This window comes from Melanostigma gelatinosum, assembly GCF_949748355.1.
Source record: "Melanostigma gelatinosum genome assembly, chromosome: 16".
NCBI classification, from domain to species: domain Eukaryota; kingdom Metazoa; phylum Chordata; class Actinopteri; order Perciformes; family Zoarcidae; genus Melanostigma; species Melanostigma gelatinosum.
In genome coordinates, this window is record NC_136649.1 from 3,771,766 (window position 1) to 3,792,390 (window position 20,625).

Below are 20,625 nucleotides of genomic sequence, written 5' to 3' on the forward strand. Positions count from 1 at the left end.
TGCCAGCAAAACAAAAAAAAGGTTTTTTTTTTTTTTTTTTAAAGTTCGACTTGATAATTAAAATATCCCCATAGTTGAAATTATGAGATAGAAAGTCGAAATTATGAGATAGAAAGTCGAAATTATGAGATAGAAAGTCATAACTATGATAGAAAGTCATAATGATGAGATACTTATACACAGAAGCAGCTCTTTGGCTGGTTACTGTACATTTGAAATGGAAATGTATTGTGAGTACATTGAAGACTACTTTAAACGTGACTTTAAAACACATGAAATACTTCGTGTCGGATTGTGCAAACGCACCCTTGAAAGGATTTTAAGCATTGAACAAAGTTATTGTAATAACTTGTTTGATATTTGTCTTTGCTATTTTCTTTAATAGTTTGATCTTTGATAGAGTAATGTGGGTTTATTAACCCTAAATTAAAAGGATTTAAGTTATATTAACAGAAATGTGCTTAAATATATGTTTACATTTATATAACTGCATGTACAATATTTTGGCACTTGAATAAACAATAATCAAATGCAGAGACAGTTATTTACCAATATGTTAGGAGTAGTTACATTTACACAGTCTTACATTTACAACCGGCCCTTTGAGGGCGACCGTGATGCTGATGTGGCCCGGAGTGAAGATGAGTTTGAGACCGCTGTGTTAGAGGGTACGATGAGATGATTGCTATCAAATGCAAAGGCTAGCTGAGCACATAGACTGGAGGCGGGAGAAACGGCTTGCCTGTTAAAAGGTAACAAGAAATCCGTCAAGCCAAACTAAAGCTAAATGAACTCGCTATATTTCATTCGTTGCAAGTGTCAAAGAAACGTCAACCAAGCAATGATTTTACCACGGGGGAAACGTGTGCATATAATTGTTACCCGGCAACCCGCAAAGGATTTATGACTTTGCGCGTGACACCACGGCCACGCCTTTCTGCTCATAATGCTTCCTGATGTACTCCGTGATGGCGCTCTCATTATTCAGCTCTTTCCTGAACACCATGATGTAACACTTCGGGGCCAAGTGACAGCCGAGGATGCTGTAGCTGGAAATGAGGATGGCCGCGCTCTCGATGGCACTCTTGTACCTCCCGATCAAACTGATATAAATGGGGATGAAGAAAACCCAAACGATCAAAAACAGCAGCATGCTGATGCTGACCAAACGCGCATTGTTATACAAATCTGGCAACTGTTTGCCTTTGAATGCAAACAGGAAGCAGATGAGGGCCAATAAAGCATTGTAGGACAACATGGCAATAAAGAACTTATAGGAGCCTTTCTCACACTGCTTCAGGATGCTCTCCCTAAATATCTCTTCATGGGCGTGTGGGGGATAAAGGCAAAGCCATGGCACGCACAAGGCCAACTGGATCCCAGTGACGATTATCACCACGGCCGCCGGCTGGTGGAGCCTCTTCACCCAGGACCTTTTGTTCAGTTGAAAGCTGAAGCCCACTAAGATCTGGAGCAGGTTGGCAAGAATGCAGGAGATGCAGAGGGAGAAAGCGATGCCGAAGAGAGGCAGGCCCACCATGCAGGAACCATCGGTGGGTCTTCCCGCAAAGCTAAAGGAAAGGCAGAAGCAGGCCAGCAAGGAAAAAAGCTCCAAGAGGCACAAGTAGCCTCCAACGGCCTTCACTACGGGAGTGCCTCGATAGACGGTGAACAAAACAGCAAACACAATGGTAACAGTTATACCGAACAATCCCAAGGCACTCAAGATGATAACGAAGGGTTCCGCCCAATGTAGGAATTGGACAGTTTTCTCCAAACACCTTTCCCTCTGTGGAGACGAATACTGCTTTGCGCCGCATCGTTTACACTCCTCGCCTACGGGGAGGGAACACAGGAAAGTTAACAGCGTGAGGAAAGTTTGAATGTTTTTAACATATTCATCAGGAAGTGTTCTCTAAATGAAAGCAACGAGAAGAGAGGAGAGTGAACACGAATGATACCAAAGGAACTAAAGATTACAAAAGAGCAGAGCAGATGACAGGTCTGCTTACAGCATACATTAGTGGTGTGTTTAAAGACAATCATTTACATTATTGATTTGTTCAATGCACTTACTCAGGGCTTGTCATATATTTAAATACATATACAGTATATCTGTGTATAAGATGTTTTGTTCTATATCTGCAACTATACATTTAAATTGTGCACCATAATACATTTTGCATTAACAAAACAGGTTTTAAAATTGTTAAGAATATAAATAATAACAATATTTAATCAAGAATTCTTAAATTTTCTATATTGGGTTATCAGCAACAAATTATGTTATATCAACCTCAAACTATTGTTACAATTCGTTGTACACTCAGCAGGTAGCGATCCAATCCTTTCTAATTCTCCCTACGTGAATGTGATGATATCCTCATTTATGGATCCATACTAGGGATCCTCTTAGAAGATAGGATGTGTATTATTTGAGGTGGTGGATATTTCATATGGGGAGAAGATACTTACCCTTTCCAGCAGAGAACTCTGCATCTGCACATGGAATACAATAATTGCAGCAACTTTTGTTTTGCATTTTCAACTCTTGCCCTGGTTTACATGTTTTAGAACAGTTGTAAGCCGATACCTTTGAAAAGACAAAACTCAATCAGCACAACATGTCATCATTTTATGAGAAATAAATACATGATGAGATTCTGACCTTACCGTCACACTGCACATATTTCTAACAAGATCATCTGGAACTTTGACTTGTCCAGACGGAAGGTATTCTCCAATGGTTTCTATTTGTGTGTGCTGTTTGGATTCAGTCTTGTTCCAATACAAAATATCATATCCTAATCTGGGGTCTCCATTGAAGTCAAAGAATATATGTGTTTTGTTTACAGTAAAGTTTACCTTCTTGATTTCCATAAAAAGCTGTGGAGACAAACATGGAGTGGAAGTTTCTTGTTATTGGCTCTATTACTAGCAAAATTACAATTCCTAAAACAGGAAATATTTCATTTCGGAGTTTAGAATTGTGCAGGGTAAGTCAATAACAATGAGAAATACAATTTTTGTTCATTGAAAAGGAGTTTTTTAAACTCCTTTTCTTGCAGAGTTTTAGATGAGAAGATCGATACAATGAGGCTGTATGGCCGGTTAACTTAGCTTAGCATAGGGACTGGAAATAGCTAGCCTGGCTCTGTTAAACAACAACAAAATCTTTACCAGCACCTCTAAAGCTCAGTAATTAACACATTATTTCTCACTAGGTTTATCCTAAGTTATCCTAGGTTTTATGTTTGCAAGGACTATTCTTGGTCAGGAGCAGTAGGCTAACTTGTTGAAGTTTCCACTGCTTTCCCAGTAACCCCCTGGTGAGGATAAGACAAGACGTTCGCAAATTGAGTGGTTCATCGATCCTATCCTAACCTATCCTGACCTTAACCACCCCGCAAGAGTTTCGCACACAAAAACACATTGGTGGGTACATTCTAGCATCGATCCTTTTTGAAAAAAAAAAGGATTAACCAATGATTGAACCTGCTAATTGGTAAGCTTTAGAGGTGCTGGTACTGTTTGGGGAGAGCCATGCTAGCTGTTTCCCCTCTGTTTCCACCCTTCATGCTATGCTAACCAGCAGCTGGCTGTAGTCTTATGCCAGAGACAGCCCACTGAGAGTCGGCTTGTGTCCGTGTCACATGGGTTTTACCACTGCCCTGCCGCTTAAGTAAACCAGCGGCAGGCCCTGAGTGCAGTAACTCCAATGGGAGAAGTGAACGTTAACACAGGTTATGACCAACTCGTTCGCTCCATAGTCACCGAAGTGAATATTGGACTGTATTTACCATACAGTGAGTGGGGGAAGTAACAATCTTCTCATTAAACTCTGCAAGAGAGCAAGAAAGACATAAATTTGCAATGCAAGATTACTTTACTGTACCTCCTGGGCTGTAAATTCGGTGCTGTGTTCACAGTGATGGTTGTCACACTTTAGCAAGCTCCTAAGACCCTCAGCAATGACCTGAACAGCTAAGTAGATATTATATGAGATATCCTGGTCAATGTAATTGGCCAAGCTGCTTGGGTCCAGACATTGCTTGGCTGTTTGGTTGTTTGTTAGCGAGCAGTTACTTTCACCGTTCTCCTCAGACTGATCAGAACAAAGTGGAAAATGAATCAGGTAATCCTCTAGAAGGCCGTTGGTGGTCCCGTTGAACATTGACATGACATAGTCTTTAAAACCAGGCACCTCGTTCCTCTTGGAGACAAACCCGAAAACCTCCCCAGCCATCTCAATGCCTGGCAGTGCAGACACCTTCATAGAGGTGGACCACGTATCAGTTGCAATCCACGTTCTGTTGAGGCTGCGTTCGATAGCTGCTTCCACAATGACTGCAGCATTAGATTCCTTGGTGAACAAGATGACGGCCTCAGCGGAGGACTCATTGATTTTGCTCATCAGATCAGCCAGGCAGGTGTGGTTATGGGAATTGTTCTGGGAAAAGTTACCCGGCAGGACGAAGATGAATTCGTTGCAGATATCCTTTGTTTTACTCAAAAGGTCATCGAGTTTCTCACTGCCGTACTTCCCGTACTCATCATCACTTGCTACAATGGCCACTGACTTCCAATTGAACTTGGTAACCAGCTCAGTAATGGCCTTTGTCTGATGTTCATCACTGGGTATTGTTCGCAGAAAAGTGGGGAACTTCAACTTCCTGCTAAGCAGCTGGCTAGTCGCAGCATAGCCAATCTGTAACAAACAGGAAAAAATCATGTAGAATTTGTTCTGCATGCTGTTTGCAACAGTGACGAATTTAAACCGAAAGACAAAGGATTATATTTATTACTACTATTGCATTGTATGTTATGGAATCTTCATAATCTCATCATCAATCTCAAACGACGCAAAGGCATCCCAAATTTTTTGCATTTCTAACTGTAGTTAATATGACACCATCAGGTACAGAGAAGACAAACCTGGGTAACGGAGGACAGAGCAAAAACTCGTGCAACAGCTATTGACCCTTCAGAAGAATATTCCCCAATCACTGCTTTCGTTTCGGGTTCGGTTAGAGCGGATTGAAAGCGTGTAGGTACTAAACAGCTCTGAGGTTCTGACTGGCGCCTCAGCAACTGGAGCGTAGCTCTGATGGCGAGGGTGATGTCTCCACACGTGTCATAGATGTCATACCCTATGGTGAAGTTGGGTAGAACCCTCGGCGTGCGCTGGTTTATTTCTCTGATGGCGTGTATCATCACTTGAGTGCGAAGGAACATTTGGATGTCATAGCTACAAAAATTGACAGAGGACGGATGGAATTTCAGAAATGATTACTTTGTCTTACAGTCTTGTAAAATGGGTTGGTTTCGATGAGAGCATACTTACCCACTACAGGAGAGTTGTCCGGACACTGTGCTGCGATTGATTTCTCCGTGAATGGGGAAAAGTCCTCCAATGATGATGTCCCCAGGAGAGTATGCGTGTAGAGAAACATTCTCTCCCAAACAAGGGCAAAGTACAGCCATGATGCTCACAGAGACCCATAATAACAAGAGCATTGTGGATACACAAGGAGGGAAAACACATGCACGCATTTGCTCCCCTCTCTAGTATACGGACTGGTTCCTGGACAACAGCAACGTCTGTCTGCACCTTGTGGGAAGTCAGACTGGATCATTTGCATTGTCAGATGGAATCTGTCACCTGATGCAAAACAACCGCTGACACTTAATCAGTAGGCCTAGGAGTGATTTGAATTAGTTACAGAGAATTCATTCGGTTATAAATAATGTGTGTATGATTTCTTATCTGGATGAGAGTTTAGACAAGACATGTGTCTGTATTTGGCTGGTGTGTTATGTTTGCTTATTTGAATGGGAATGATGCGGAAATAAACTCATGTAAAATATTGCAAATTTAATGTAATGTACCAGGTTTTGACAAATTCCTATTTTCCGCCCGTAGTCCCCTTGGCAGGTCGGTAGAACAAAATGAAACATGTAACAAAGGGGGGAGGGGAAGCAGCATTATGAATAGAAAAAAAAACATGTGAGTTCACAATAAAATGTTCAAAAGGTAACTTCTGCTATCTGGTGAGCATACTTCAGTGGTGATCGCGTCATGTTCTTTTTAAAATGAATTTTAAGAGCATGTTTCAATGACGTCAGGCCGTTTGACCTGCCTGACACCAACGCCTGACAAAAGCTTCTCATGTGTGTCACCCAGCTTTTTAATATGCTTTTTTGAAATCAAGAGTTGTTTCATGAGTGATACACAAGTATTTCAATTCTTTTTTTAAATTTTTTTACCCATTTACGCTGAAGTCAGGACAGCCTCTAAGCTTGGTTCTGTTGGAAAAGTACAGTCTTTCCAACATTTTGAATCAGGAAATGCCTCCTTTTATTCAGGTCAATGACCCCAAAATAGAATCACTGTGGCGCAGTCTGCTAAAGACTCCACAAGAGGGCGACTTGCTACATAGACTATGCCCTCTAAGTATCTTGTGCCTCAAAAAGGAAAGGTGTGTGTTTTAGTTCACAGTGAGTGATACCATCATTGTAATTTGTTCCATAGCAACAGTAATATGGAGATAATACTATATTGTGTAGATCTAGTCAGGCCCATATAAACAGGTCATTGTTTGACATAAACTCTTAAAGGTGCTGAGAAAAGAGGAACTTTGAGCTTTGTCTCCCCGGTCAGAATGATGCTCAAAGGCCATTTCTTCATGGTTTCTGCTTATTATGTTAGTAGAGGTCAGAATTGTACAACAAGATACAACATAAGAGGCAATGCTGTATTTGGACATTTGGAGATACTTTGCTTTCAAATTCAATTCAAATGTAAACCTCTACAACTGTTAACATTAACAGTGATATCGTCTCAGGGTTAATGATTTTAGCCAGTGAAAGACAAAGCAGGCTACTCAAATCTTTTACGACAGTAACGTAACACCACACTACAAAAATGTATATATATATATATATATATAAAATTATTTAAATGAAAAAATATGTATATACTATATAGTTATGGTTATTATACATAAATTATTATTGTCTCAGACTTTGTAACATTCTACAAAGTCCTTAAATTAAGAACCTTTTTTTAATTCTCGTGCCGAATCACTAAAACCACCCTCACTTGTCCACTCCTTCCTTCACTTCCCCCTAAACGTCTCTGGGCTCTTTGTTCCCCACGCCTTGTGGGCAAGTGGACGAGACCCTATAAATAGGACACAGCCAGCTGTGGAAGTGGACCTCCAGACGGACGGACTGAACTCCACTATGAGCGCGGGCAACATGAACTCAGTAACGTGGGGACTGCTCGGTCTCATTGCCATCCTGGCGGCGGGAACTCTGGCGACTTCCCCGCAGCTCGGGTCCCGCAACCGGCAGATCCACTCGATCCGTCCGGTAATCCCGCGAGTGTCCTCGCAAGTCGCGCCGCGGGTCCGTCAACGCTCTGAAGAGATCAAATCCATTGAGCAAAGCTCTGACGAAGCACCGAGTGCTGGAACTTTTAAAGAGGTCCAGCCGGGTGGTGCCACGGCCAGGGGCTCTCGGCAGCACAGCCCGCTCCACCAGGCGCAGGAGAGCCGGAGGGCTGACAACGGAGGTTGGTTGGACCTGCAGATGTTATGTGTCCTATTAGTTCATTGTCAATTAATCCACGTGCCACAACTTTCTCATTTGTTTCCCATGCGTTTGTCATGATTCGGGCAATTTTGTCCAAGTTTGGTGCAAAACGTTTACATACATTTGACTACAGCTATTGTTATTATTACTATTGTATAATAATTATTATTTTGCATATTTTAATTAATTGTATTACTGACTAATAATCCCAGGGACTTGCATGATTTTGTGTAGTCCCAGTTTGTATTGTGTTACTAATACATTCCATGAAAAAACACAGAAAGTGCTTTTCCAAATATATATATATGTATATACATATTTTTTTCTATTATTCTTATTCTCATATAAAACAAGAATCATTTCGGTGACAGACCATGTCTGAGGGTTTTTGGCTACAGTGATGTGCATTATTTTGTTACAAGTTTAAGAGGCTCAAAATAAAATATGATTTAGTTAATAGTAAATAATAAAGATCAAAATACATTTGTACCTTCAATAAAAAATGCATGTCTTGTTTTACACAACAGATAATGTAAAAAAAACAATTAAATAAATGAATTTTACTTTTTTGTTCAGTCTTGCAGAAAGTAAATTTGTCATCATCATCTATCAATCAAAACTATAAATATCACAGCCCAACAAGCATAGAGCGCAACTCTTTTCCCTTCTGTGATATTCGCATTGAAAAACTGTTATCAATCATTGTGCATGCCCATCATTAAACCAAAGTAACTGCTCCTAATGCTTTCCCCTCTGCCTCTCCCCACCACCCTTTTCAAAGCTGGTGGCACTAATGCCGGGTTTTATCGCTACCCGTCCTCCCATCACCCGCCGCCAAAGAAAAGCCAGCCGCTCTCACAGCTGCAACACAAAGCGTCCTCCTGGCAGCCTGCCTCCAGCAGCCCTGCTGCATCCATCGGAGCTGACGCAGGTACTCAACGTTAGCCATAACTATCATGCCTTCATTTGACTCCCACAAGACAGAAGTGGAGTTTTAGGCAAATGTTCAAAGGGTCACATCACATGTCCTTAAGATATTTGCCTCATAAAGTTTGTTTCTCATTTATTAGGCTGAAAACATACATTTTGTTTGTGATGAAGAGGATGACAGTCTACTGATGTAGTTGAAAAGGAAATCTTTGAGTGTTTGGTTTCCTAAAGTGTGTCTGCGTTAGTAAGTGTGTGTTCAGCACGTGCTGGCAGGGATGTGTAATGCATGTGGAGTTTTACTACTGTATCTTCAATACAAATACATCAGAATGTAAACCTTGAATCCAATTAAGATCTTTTTTTATCGTTGTTTTTACAGCAACAAGATCCAACTGCAGAAATCGTCCCATAGACCTGGTCTTCATCATAGACAGCTCCCGCAGTGTGCGCCCTGCTGAGTTTGAAAAGGCCAAGGAGTTCCTGCAAGACATGGTGGACAGCCTGGAGATCGGCTTGGGCGCCACGCGGGTCGGCCTCGTCAACTACGCCAGCACAGTACATGTGGAGTTTCTGCTGAAGACCTATTTAACCAAGTCCGCCCTGAAGCAGGCGCTGGCCCGCGTCGAGCCCCTCGCCTCGGGCACCATGACGGGCATGGCCATCAAGACTGCCATGGAGAAAGCTTTCACGGCGGAGGCCGGGGCCCGAGCCAGCTCCGTGAACATTGCCAAAATAGCCATCATAGTGACGGACGGGAGGCCCCAGGACAAGGTGGAGGACGTATCGGCCGCGGCCCGGGCATCTGGGATTGAGATCTACGCGGTGGGTGTGGACAGGGCCGACATGATGTCCCTCCGCCTCATGGCCAGCCCCCCACACGACGACCACGTCTTCTATGTGGAGACCTATGGTGTCATTGAGAAGCTCACTTCCAAATTTAGGGAGACCTTGTGTGGTAAGGATGATGATAACGGGAGTGCAGATACTCCATTAGATGGCGGAGTCGGTGGATATGGAATAGTCCTAGCTGGCAGAAAAGACGGTAAAGGAATAAATAATGAAAATGACGATAAAGGAAACAACGGTATGTCAGATCCGTCCTTTTAAATGTCCAACCTGTGATCATACGGGCAGCACCATAGACGTGATCTCCATCCTAAAGTCACTGGTCCTCTTCTTTGGTCTTTAGAACAAGGGCAAGGTAACCGGAGTGATTTACCGCCACTTGTTGGATTTTCCACAAAAAATCAACAGATGGTGACAAACACTGTAGTTAATACATACAGTAAGTCATATACTAACCTCCTTAAAGAAGAGGACAAATCCTCTGATCACTCAAATTCTGCAACCCTGAACACTTTAAAATGGTTGAAAGCTAACATGATGCTGTCCGTACTTTTCACATGGAGCGCGCTGCTCTCTGCCAAGTTTCCCACTATTTGGGCTTACGCAATGTGTGACCAAACATTAACGGCCATTCGTCCTGCACGGTAACAACTAAATTAGGTTGCGCTGGCGCTCAACTTGACTAAAATGTATTTGAGTTACATTGAGAGACATTACATTCGATTTGAAAGAAATTGCTAAGAAAACTTACGTTCAATAAAACGTTAAATATGCTTATTAAATAGACCACTGCACTAATTCACTGATTCGCTCTCTTGCAGAGTTAGATGAGACGATTGATACCACTCTCAAGTCCGAAGCTGGAGCCAGCACCGGTTAACTTAGCTTAGCATAAATACTGGAAACAGGGGTAAACAGCTAGCCTCGCTCCGACGCAAGTTATTTAAGTTATTTGATTTCTTGAATTTGTCCAAATGTACAAATGAACTTGCAAAAGCCACAAGTTGTGGTTTCACAGGCTGAAGAACTTTTACCAATTTGGAAAAAAACAACTAATAACGTGAAGTGTTGATATATTTTTTCTGCTAAATGTAATATTTATCTTTAATGTAATACTTAATGCTTATAATAGATGTGGGTGATATCAAACTGGGAAAATAAGAATAAGTTTAGCGTTTTCTCGCAATCATTTTGTGTTCCCTTCTAATTCTTTTGCAGTCTCAATTGAGTTCTGCAGATGAGACACACTCTTGTAGACCAACTCTGATGTTAGCATCGCACTGGTTCCCTTGAAGCGTGAATACAGAAGTAAAATGCTGGCGTTAGGCTAAAAACAAGCTACACCACGGTCACATGACTTCACGTCACCAATACTAAGCCAAAGACAGATTAGTCGGTCGGACTGCCAACCGCGGCTAAAAGGCCTTGTGTAGCCACGTTATAACAATAGCCACAGCAACAGCTGCAACCGTAGCATAACCATATCCACTGCTTCAACCACTGCTCAACCCAAGCACGCAGCTGCAGCTGTGGTCGTCAGGAGGAATACACAAAGTAACTGACCACAGTTAAAAATGTCACCTTTTTAATATCTCTTTTAAACGTTCGGTACCACCCAGACTAGCAAGGTAACTGCTTAGGTTACCCTGCTATTCATGTAAACTTCTCCCCCAGGTGTTGAATTCAACCAGCCCGCTCTCACCAACTGGCGTATGAATGACACCACAATTTGTAAGTCATTTTACAAACAAGAAGGCCTTTCTTGCTTTTTATGTGCTAGGTGGTCTGTACTGACTGCAATGTAAGCACATCCGTATGTGCTACACTCTCAATAAGTGATGTAGGGTAAAATGTGAGAGTGGCCACTTATAGTTAGCAGGTGGGGAGGTAGACGAACACCAGGAAGCAGTGTTCAAAAGTGTCACATTGTTTCCGTACATATTTGACTTACTTTACGTACTTATTTTAAGCCCAACCATGATGTTTTTCATAAACCTAACTGAGTGTTTTTTATTGCCTCAACATAACTGCGTCCGTTTCACATTAACGTGGTGTCAAATGACAATTGGGTGCAATGTATACGCCTTCCCATGAGATCGGGGTTGACTTAACGACACTGTCCTTAAAACTATGACTGACTTCTAGCCAAACAAATTCTGTGTTTTCGACGTCACTACCAACGACATGCAACGATTGCGTCAGAGTGTTGCCTCAGTAGATATTGTGTTTGCATTGAATATTCTGTTGGACAATTGAGATGGAAGGTTATTCAGGTGTCCGACATTCAAAAGTCAAAGTCTTTGTTCCTTCACAAATAACTTTACTATAACATCAATACAGATCAAGCAAGCTAATCTGCATGTGGCTTTGTAGAATTACACAATTGCACAGTTGCTTACAACTTACTAACATAAATATAATACAAAATGATTGATTTCACTAGGCCTAAGCCAATCAGACACTGAAGTGTTCCTTTTCAGGTTTGGATTCATGTGATCAGGGACACAATTGCCACCACATTTGTGTCAACAATGGCTACTCATACGACTGCAAGTGTCACAACGGCTATGTCTTGAACCCAGACAAGAAAACATGCTCACGTAAGTATCTTTATCCTTGTTTTAATGTCTTTGTCCAATGTGTCAGTGTGACAAAATCTCATTGTGTTTTCACCATCTTAAAATGACTAAAAAGGTTGTACATGGCTAAAAGTGATATTTTCATGGAATCTTGCTGTAGCATTGATTTGGAATTGGATGAAAAGCCTCATAATAAGTGGACATTTCTAACTTTTAAAATATTTAATGTAACAACTTTGACAGAACCTTTGAATTCCAAGTTCATAAGCTCTGAAGTTCCTTTTGGACATCAGTTAGTTTGGCACTTTGTGCTGCGAACACACTGCATACCATCTCTTGTTACCAATGTTTTGGGTTGCCCCAAATAGATTAGGACAGACACTATTCAGCACAAATTAAATGAGCGGGACAATTATGAAGGCCTGGGCCGATGAGAGGCACAAACTCCAGAAGTAAATGATGCCCACTTAGAGACGACAAGTAGATCTTCTCTCCAAGTCACAAGCTTGACTGAATATTATTGTTCAGTAGGTTAGCTACCCCAACTGCCCTGTGAGTTTCAAAGCTGGAATCAGGTTTGCTGCCAACTTTCCGTGATGTACTTTACAGCCAGAAAAGCATCTTAAATGCTCTGTTTTAGCGCCTGTCTCTTTAAGCCACCCTCCCATAAAAGCTAAGTCTGCTCTGATTGGCTTGTCAGAAAAATATGGTGCACCTTTGCAACGGTAGTTCTCAAGCCTTGGGTTCGGATACTCAGATGTGGGGTGGCTGTGTATTCTAATGAGCCATGCATAGCTTGTTGAATCACATGTTTTATGATCTAAACAGCCCACACAAACCTGACTGGGTTGCCCAATCTGCTCCCTTGGCGCTGTATAGTAGCTTCCCCCTGCTCATAATACTAGGATGGGTTAAGGGCAGAGGCTTATTTAATCATGAATTCATTAATAAATTAATGTTTGTTAACATTTGTGGGTTGGTGGGCACTCTAGATACCCAACTTTATGTGCACAAGCACTGAAAAGGTGACTTGACATGTTCCCTGTAGCTGTATGCAATCGTCTGGAGCTCATTGCTGGAAAGTCAACTAAATTTCCATTCCACAGCCACCTGTTCTGAGTGGTCAGTAAAAACTTAATACGGGTATTATGCAGGGCATTGGTCTGCAAAGATGAGTAGTTTAAAGTGTGATGTGCACATGTATGAAATGAACTGACTCAGCGTCTCTTTTCAGGTTCAGATACATGTGCCCAAGGACACGACTGCCAACATATTTGTGTCAGCACCGACGACTCCTACATCTGCAAATGTCATGAGGGATATGTGTTGAATGCAGACAAGAAAACATGCTCACGTAAGAACCTGAATATTTTTCAGATTTGTTGGCTGTTTTTTGGCCAGTTTCAATGTGTTTTGCATGACTGAACGTTACAGTATGTATCGCCTATATACCACATACACGAGCTGGTCAGGCTCTTTGTACTGTAGGTATATATATGAACTGTAAAAAGAATTATTGCCAAGCAGATGGTCGACAATAAGATCCACAATAAGGGCTTCCAATCATATGTTGCAGTTTTTTCTTTTCAGGTTTGGATTCATGTTCCCGGGGACATGACTGCCAGCATATTTGTGTGGAAAATGGCGATTCCTACCTCTGTGTGTGTCACGAGGGATTTGTGTTGAATGCAGACAAGAAAACGTGCTCACGTAAGAATCCTTACGGATAGATTTCATGTCCATCTCTTGGTGCAGTGTTTCAGGTTTCCCAAAAATCGTTCGTACTTGATTAAATGTAGAAGTAGGAAACTGGGATTGATTGCACAGAGTTTGACCAAATTGTTAAGCTCAGTTTGAATAACTCAGAGACTTGGGAGACTGATTGATACAGAAATAAGAGTGGCGCATGTAACCTCATAGTAATGGCCAGACTGAGGCTCCAACAATCCAGGATCTCTCCCCGACTGATGTCATGATATGTCAGTTACCTTAAGTTATGTGAACATCTCTCTTTTCAGGCTCTGATCTATGTGCCCATGGACATGATTGCCATCACATTTGTGAGAACAATGATGACTCGTTCATCTGCAAGTGTCAAGTGGGATATAAGTTAAATGCCGACCAAAAAACGTGCTCACGTAAGAACTTGGACTTTATGTTATGCATGTTTTAGGGTATCAGGCCATTGTTCCGAAAGCCCATGTACCAGGTTATCACGAAAACAAACACTCGTTCTTCCTAAAGCCCATTGTTATGAAAATACAATCTTTCCCTGCAACAAGCACATGGATAATTATTATGCAGAATGATCTTCCCAGATTTCTGGTCGAGAAAAAATGTGGAAGGTACAATGACATTATTTTGCATAATAATTAGCCATGTGCTTCTGTTTGTTGCAGGGAGAGTGTATTTAAAGAGCAATGGGCCTTAGGAACAATGGGCGTTTCTTTTCGGGATAATAGACTGTTGGTGAGCTTTTGGTCCAATGGGACGTTTTTCGGACTATTGGGGATTCAGAATATGGGCCGTCGAAAGAATAAGCAGTCCCTTGTCTTACTGTGTGACTGTTTTACTGAATTTAAAAATGATGGTCTAAGCGTTAGCTGTGGAAATGTCTCTTCTCAGGTTTGGATACATGTGACCAGGGACATGACTGCCAACATATTTGTGTCACAAATGGTGATTCATACCGTTGCAAGTGTCGTGAAGGATATGCGTTGAACGCAGACCAGAAAACATGCTCACGTAAGAACCTGGATTTCACCTCTTTATTTTATATGCATGGCAGGGTGCATTGTCCTCCAAAAGTTTACTTTGGACAGCAACAGCTTTGAAAGCTCCACATCTGGCTAAGTGCCTCTTGATGGCTCTCATTCAATTAATCTGCAAAAAATTGAGTTACAACTGTAAGTTTCCCTTTTCAGGTTCAGATACATGTGCACAGGGACATGACTGCCAACATATCTGCATCAGCAATGATGACTCGTACATCTGCAAGTGTCAAGTGGGATATGTGTTGAATGCAGACCAGAAAACATGCTCACGTAAGAACCTGGACCTTTTGTCTTGATATGCATTTCCTAGTGCACCTAGTACATCTGTGGTTGACTACAATCCTTCTTGGTATCATCGTATATAGTTGAATAAATGCAGAAGGAGACATTAAGCATTTGGCCATGGCCTTCATAATGTTTTCGAAAATCAATTTTGGCCAATCAAAAGCTTCACCATGGAAGTTTGCTGTGGATGTTAGCTGTGGAAGTCTCTTTTCAGGTTCAGATGCATGTGACCAGGGACATGATGACTGCCAACACATTTGTGTGAAAAATGGCGATTCTTACTCTTGCATGTGTCATGAGGGCTATGTGTTGAACGCTGACCAGACAACATGCTCACGTAAGAAGCTGAATTGTAATTGTATACTTGACGGGCATGTTCTTTTTAAATACTGTTGACCCATCTTTAGCTCCACAACAGGCCAAAGATTCATGAACTGATTATGTTGGAATACGTTAGATGTGGAAGTCTCTCGTTTCAGGATTTGATACATGTCCCCAGGGACATGACTGCCAACACATTTGTGTCAAAAATGGTGATACTCACCGTTGCTCATGTCATGACGGATATGTATTGAATGCAGACCAGAAAACATGTTGACGTAAGAACTTGAATTTGACCTAGACATTTGATGTGCATGTTGTGGTGCTGTGTCTCCATCATTTTACGTGCATGACCTAATACTGCACAAGCCATTCTCTAGACTCTAGAGAATGGCATTTTTTGATCCTCTAGGCTAGAGGATCAAAAAACCCACATGGGATTCGTCTTTTGGTCAGATATCAATTTTCACGAATATTGTTTTCCATTGTTGAGGTCAGCGTGAATGAGCAGGAGATATAGAGACCGGGAATGTTAAAATGTATTGGTCACGTGGCTAATGCATCGGCTTCTTCTATAGAGAACTTTGACCAAAGGCTCTGCAAAAATCGAAGGGATTGTTTCAATGTCATAGGACTAGGAGCTGAGATGTGAGCTTTTCTTTTCATGTTCAGGTTCAGATGCTTGTGCCCAGGGACATGACTGCCAGCACATTTGCATCAACAATGGGAACTCTTACATCTGTAGGTGTCGAGTGGGATACGTGTTGAACATGGATCAGAAGACCTGCTCACGTAAGAAACTTTTTCCTTTCAACTAGAGACATTGGTGCAGCGCCTGAGGATGGTTTAAAAAGTTCTTGTGTTGTGCTAGAAACTAATACATGTCAAGGTAATGATAACCAATAGCTCCATGACCTTGAATTACTCAGACCAAGTCAGTTTATTGTGGGAATGTCTCTTTGCAGGTTCAAATGCATGTGCACAGGGACATGACTGCCAGCAGATTTGTATCAACAACGGTGACTTCTACAACTGCAAGTGTCGAGCGGGATATGTGTTGAATGCAGACCAGAAAACATGCTCACGTAAGGATCTGGGATTTCCCCCCAACATACATAATGGTGTCTGTGTGTTGAGACCTTTCAAGAGATTCCCCAGATGTTTAATCAGTTCTAGGCTCAGGTTCAATTTGTCCCCCAACCCTCTCATATTATTGCCTTGTGAGCTGTGTAGTACAACTAGTGTTGGGCTCGGTCCGCCTGAGAAAATGTGCCAGACTGGCACTAATTTACCGAAAAGTGTGGCATGGTTTGGACTCCTCAAAGTATGAGCAACCAAGTTTTGACAGCTGACCAACCAGGGGCTCCTTGAATGCGCTTTCCTTGTAAAACTCAAAGAGGCTTTTTCGAAGACGGGCTGGACCCTGTGCTTGACTTGACGAGAGCCATTCTAAACTATGCAAGAAGATTTCAGGTGAGAGTAAGATGTTTTACAATTGCTATCTGTTATGATAATTATATGAATTTATGATTTCACCCAGGCTTTGCCCTCTTAAAGGGTTGATAGGCTTGACTAATTTTCCCATGCAAAGTAGTACTGAAATTTACTTTGGCATCCACCTTAATGGCAACATGACATGTTCAACAGCCTAGAGTAAGCAATGGTGATGCTTCTTCCATGCTGAAAAGACCAATCTGTAAAATGGAATAATCTCTGTGAAGTTTAGGTTTAGGCAACAAAACTACTAAGTTAGGGTTCGGAAAAACATCATGGTTTGGCTAAAGTAAGTCTGTAGACTGCACAAAATACGTATGTAAACACCGTAATATACTGTAAGTATGGAAAACAGTCCATTATTGTAACTTCAAATACCTAAAGAAGACTTTTGCTTTCACACGGGACTCCTAAGTCTCCTAAGTTAAACACCTGTGTTCCTGCCCACCATAAGTTGTCTTTATAGCCCCCCAGAGGGATCAGGCTAAGTCCTGAATGTTCAGGATCATAGAAGTTATTAACTGGCCCCTGGCCTTCTGTGATTTTGGGAAAGTGGCGCTGTAGCTTTTATGAAATAGAATGAAGTTTAAAGATCCCCGATTCTATGACCACAGGTCTGTAATCGTCTGTCAACCAATCTACACAAGTCGCTGACAATTTGTGAATGCAGCCTGTACTGTGAAACAGAGTCATATATAATCTCTAACCGATGTGAATTTCAGTGCACTGCTGTAGGTTGCAACTTGGTCAAGCCTATGGCACTGACAAGGAACTTTAGATTTATTTCAGTTACAATGCATACACTTTGATCTTGATAGTTATCCTTTCATGTCTACCTTTTTTGCATTCTTTAGCTTTGGAGAAGTCTGCAGTTGACTGCAACCAAAGCCACTGTCCAACGAAGAGCAATACGTCCACTGATCCAGCCGTTAACGGCAGTTTGCAGGACATACAAGTGTGCTGTGCTGCTGCTTTAGGGAAAGAGAGACTGCAATGGAAGTTGTGGTGGGAGCCCACCGAGAACTTTGGTCCAAGTAAAGGACCAAACTAAATTGGTTGTAATTTATTTGCCTGGTGTATGTTGTGATTGTCTTTTTCAGTCATCTTTCTTGTATGTATACATGAGTATATTGCTAAAACTTCTTTAATGCTATACACGCCTGGCCTTAGTAACGGAGCACTACCGGCTTGTAATTAACTAGTTGAAGTGATTGAAACTCTTTTTTCAACCTATTTCCTAATCTCACTCACAAAAGTAAAAATCATGATTTGAACTGATCTCTCCTATATTATTCAATCAATATCCAGTATGCTTATGTTTCCATTTAAAACAACACCTCACTTTTATCTGATCTCGTCAGCTCCAAAAAGGCTCTCATGCTGAACACCGACATCGAGGAATATATGATGGGCTGCAGAGCCAAATGGAGTATTACAAAGAGGCCATGCCAAACATGGAGAAACACCACTCTAATGCTTTGACCTTCTCCATGTTTTTTTCTCATTCTTTCAGAGGAAATGAGAAGTGAAATAACTCAAGATGCCTGCATGTGTGAAGCCCAGATTGTGTTCCAGAAAAAAGTGCAGTCAGCCATTCAGGAGCTGAGCAGAAAACATATCCTTTTGCTTGAGAGACATGGAAGGATTCGCAGTTTGAATTTGTTTTTAAAATTGTGATTATGTAAGAGAAATATCTGCTTTGTGCCGCTAAAATGATTAGATGTTGGGCTGCTGCTACAATCGCCTTCTCTCATTAGTATTCTTAAGCATATGAGGAATCTGAATCCATAGTTTGAGTCTTTTGATTTGTAGCATTGCATCTTTAGAAATGCTCAGTGGGATGATGAACAACTACAATTTGTAAAGATAAATTTGGTTTCCTTGACAGTCTGTTCACTTGATGAACTTTCAGACAAAGTGAACCTGATTGAGGGCCAACAGCACAATTAAGGACATCGGTGAAGACATGTTCAGGACGAGCATCTTTTGACCAGCGGAAGTCATCTGTAACCCCCAAGACTCGTCATGCTTCAGCAAAAATGTCTAAGATTTGGTAGAGGTCTGCATGGTATTGATTTATCATGCAGTACACTGATTGTGTTAATATGTTATATCATAAAGAAGCATTTTGCATCCACAACACCGTATGCTATTGCTTCTTTCAGTAAAGTCAGGTAACTGGTGTAAAGGTTTACATATACTGTACAGTGTACCTGTATATTTGTAAGAACAGCTCCATTTCTTCCTGGCAGTGTAAGCCATTGAGTATGGACTTACCATTTGTAAGATATATAGGGAAATTATAGAATAGCGAGAAGTGCAAACATTATGATAAACATGTTAAAAGTATACTTTCAATGATTTTTTATGTTTTTGGTGGAAAACTAGTTGTATCAGATCCTTGTTGTGTATTCACAGATGCAAGAGCATTTCTTGGTCAGAGTTCTTTGTTGAACACAAAGCTTCCGTCCATAACCGTAACACAACAACTAATCTCTTCTACAACAAGAGCATTGTTGTTCCCCCGATCCTATGGCATATGCATGGTTACATCACAGTGAATTACTATAATCCCCTTCTGTGATACCTGAAATATTGCAACAATTGTATTGCGCAAAATGAATTGTTTTGTTTTGTTTGACAGGTAGGTACAATTGTTTTAGTAAGAGAGGGAAAACTATTTCGGGAGTTATTGGACGGCGTCAATACTTTGCACACTTGGCAAGTGTTGTACCAAAGTATCTGGTAGTCCTTGCGATTAAATACAAAATTTCAAGTTTTGAATAGTGATATTTTAAGTCAAGATCCACCAAGTTTTTTGCATTCAGTAAAAACAGCAACATTTTACCGCACAGCATTTTCTTCATACAATACACAGATGTACTGTATTTTCTACTTTGTCATATCAATAGAACACACGTGAAACCAATTGAAAAGAGTATTTGTGGTGCAGGAATATTTGTGTAAACTGACAGTATTGTTCATATGATGGTGCTTCTGTGATAGAAAACAACTTGTCTGTATATTGGGTGTATAGTTGCGCATGGAAAATAAATATTCTCAAACAATGGATCATATCTGATATGCATTGTGTGTTGTAGCTTAGTTACCAAGGGACTTTTAAAATCAGTAAAATGAGGATAAGGACTTTTAGCATCTCAGAACAAATCTTGAGAGTGACTATACTTTCACTGGACAGACATTATTTTAAATATCGTTTTGCATTGTTTCTTATGTATTTAAATGCTGGTTTATTAAGCTTTTGTCATGCATTCATTCAATCATAGAACCACTGTATGGAGCCTACTGCAGTTTTAAAGTATGCTAAATAAAGTGCAAGGCTAAATAAAGTAGTGTTAGCTTTTCCTCTGGTAGCAGAAGATTTAAGTCCCAAATAAAAAACTAATTAGCGGCTCACAAGCGATGCAGCCAACGGGACGGATCCTCAAAAGAATGCCCATCACCAGAAAGCGAACATGAAAAACTACAATTACCAGAAAGACCCTAAACCCTCTTCCGGTTTACGGTTACCACGGGAGACCGATTGAAGCTACAACTTCTCAGTGCTGGAGTCCTCCAACACGAGCAATGAAACGTCAAATTTGAACAGTTTTTCTGAAATACATTTGTTTACGTTTTCAACTATAGACGTAGCTAGCGTTTATGTAAGAGGCTACAGCTAACGTTACCGTCGTTGGTACTTGGTATGTTAACGTGTGTCCCGTTAGAAAATTTACTAGCAAAGCTAACGGTGTATGCTAACGTTATATCGACCAGACCGAGGCTGAGTGATGTACGTT

At 41.1% G+C, this 20,625-nt stretch overlaps 2 protein-coding genes across 4 annotated transcripts; one reads left to right on the forward strand and one right to left on the reverse strand.

The window, feature by feature from the left end:
• Nucleotides 1-901: 901 nt before the first annotated feature.
• On the reverse strand, nt 902-5,484 carry LOC306789987 (G-protein coupled receptor family C group 6 member A-like; the record flags this gene model as incomplete). The annotated part of the gene is made up of 6 exons (XM_079286094.1): nt 902-1,836; nt 1,962-1,969; nt 2,669-2,886; nt 3,896-4,708; nt 4,936-5,248; nt 5,345-5,484. 6 exons carry the CDS (start codon nt 5,482-5,484, stop codon nt 902-904), a joined length of 2,427 nt encoding a protein of 808 aa, XP_079142220.1.
• A 1,743-nt stretch (nt 5,485-7,227) lies between these two features.
• On the forward strand, nt 7,228-19,881 carry LOC306790260 (uncharacterized protein). 3 transcript variants are annotated; one of them, XM_079286427.1, is made up of 14 exons: nt 7,228-7,576; nt 8,378-8,527; nt 8,906-9,610; nt 11,853-11,972; nt 13,186-13,305; nt 13,542-13,661; nt 13,970-14,089; nt 14,577-14,696; nt 14,876-14,995; nt 15,225-15,347; nt 16,004-16,123; nt 16,297-16,416; nt 18,339-18,438; nt 18,721-19,881. In XM_079286427.1, the coding sequence occupies exons 1-14, from the start codon at nt 7,246-7,248 to the stop codon at nt 18,773-18,775; spliced, it is 2,424 nt and encodes an 807-aa protein (XP_079142553.1). In that variant the 5' UTR covers nt 7,228-7,245; the 3' UTR covers nt 18,776-19,881. The 3 variants fall into 3 exon arrangements, 2 of the variants coding, with proteins under 2 accessions (XP_079142553.1, XP_079142554.1); XR_013772693.1 differs by lacking the exons at nt 18,339-18,438; nt 18,721-19,881 and adding an exon at nt 15,490-15,609 and having other exon boundaries at nt 16,297-16,316; XM_079286428.1 differs by lacking the exon at nt 15,225-15,347.
• Nucleotides 19,882-20,625: the final 744 nt, after the last annotated feature.

Coding starts and splice junctions, on each gene's coding strand:
- LOC306790260 (XM_079286427.1), top strand. CDS start 7,246: ATGAGCGCGGGCAACATGAACTCAGTAACGTGGGGACTGCTCGGTCTC. Junction 8,528..8,905: donor ATCCATCGGAGCTGACGCAG/GTACTCAACGTT, acceptor TTGTTTTTACAG/CAACAAGATCCAACTGCAGA. Junction 15,348..16,003: donor TGACCAGACAACATGCTCAC/GTAAGAAGCTGA, acceptor TTTCATGTTCAG/GTTCAGATGCTTGTGCCCAG.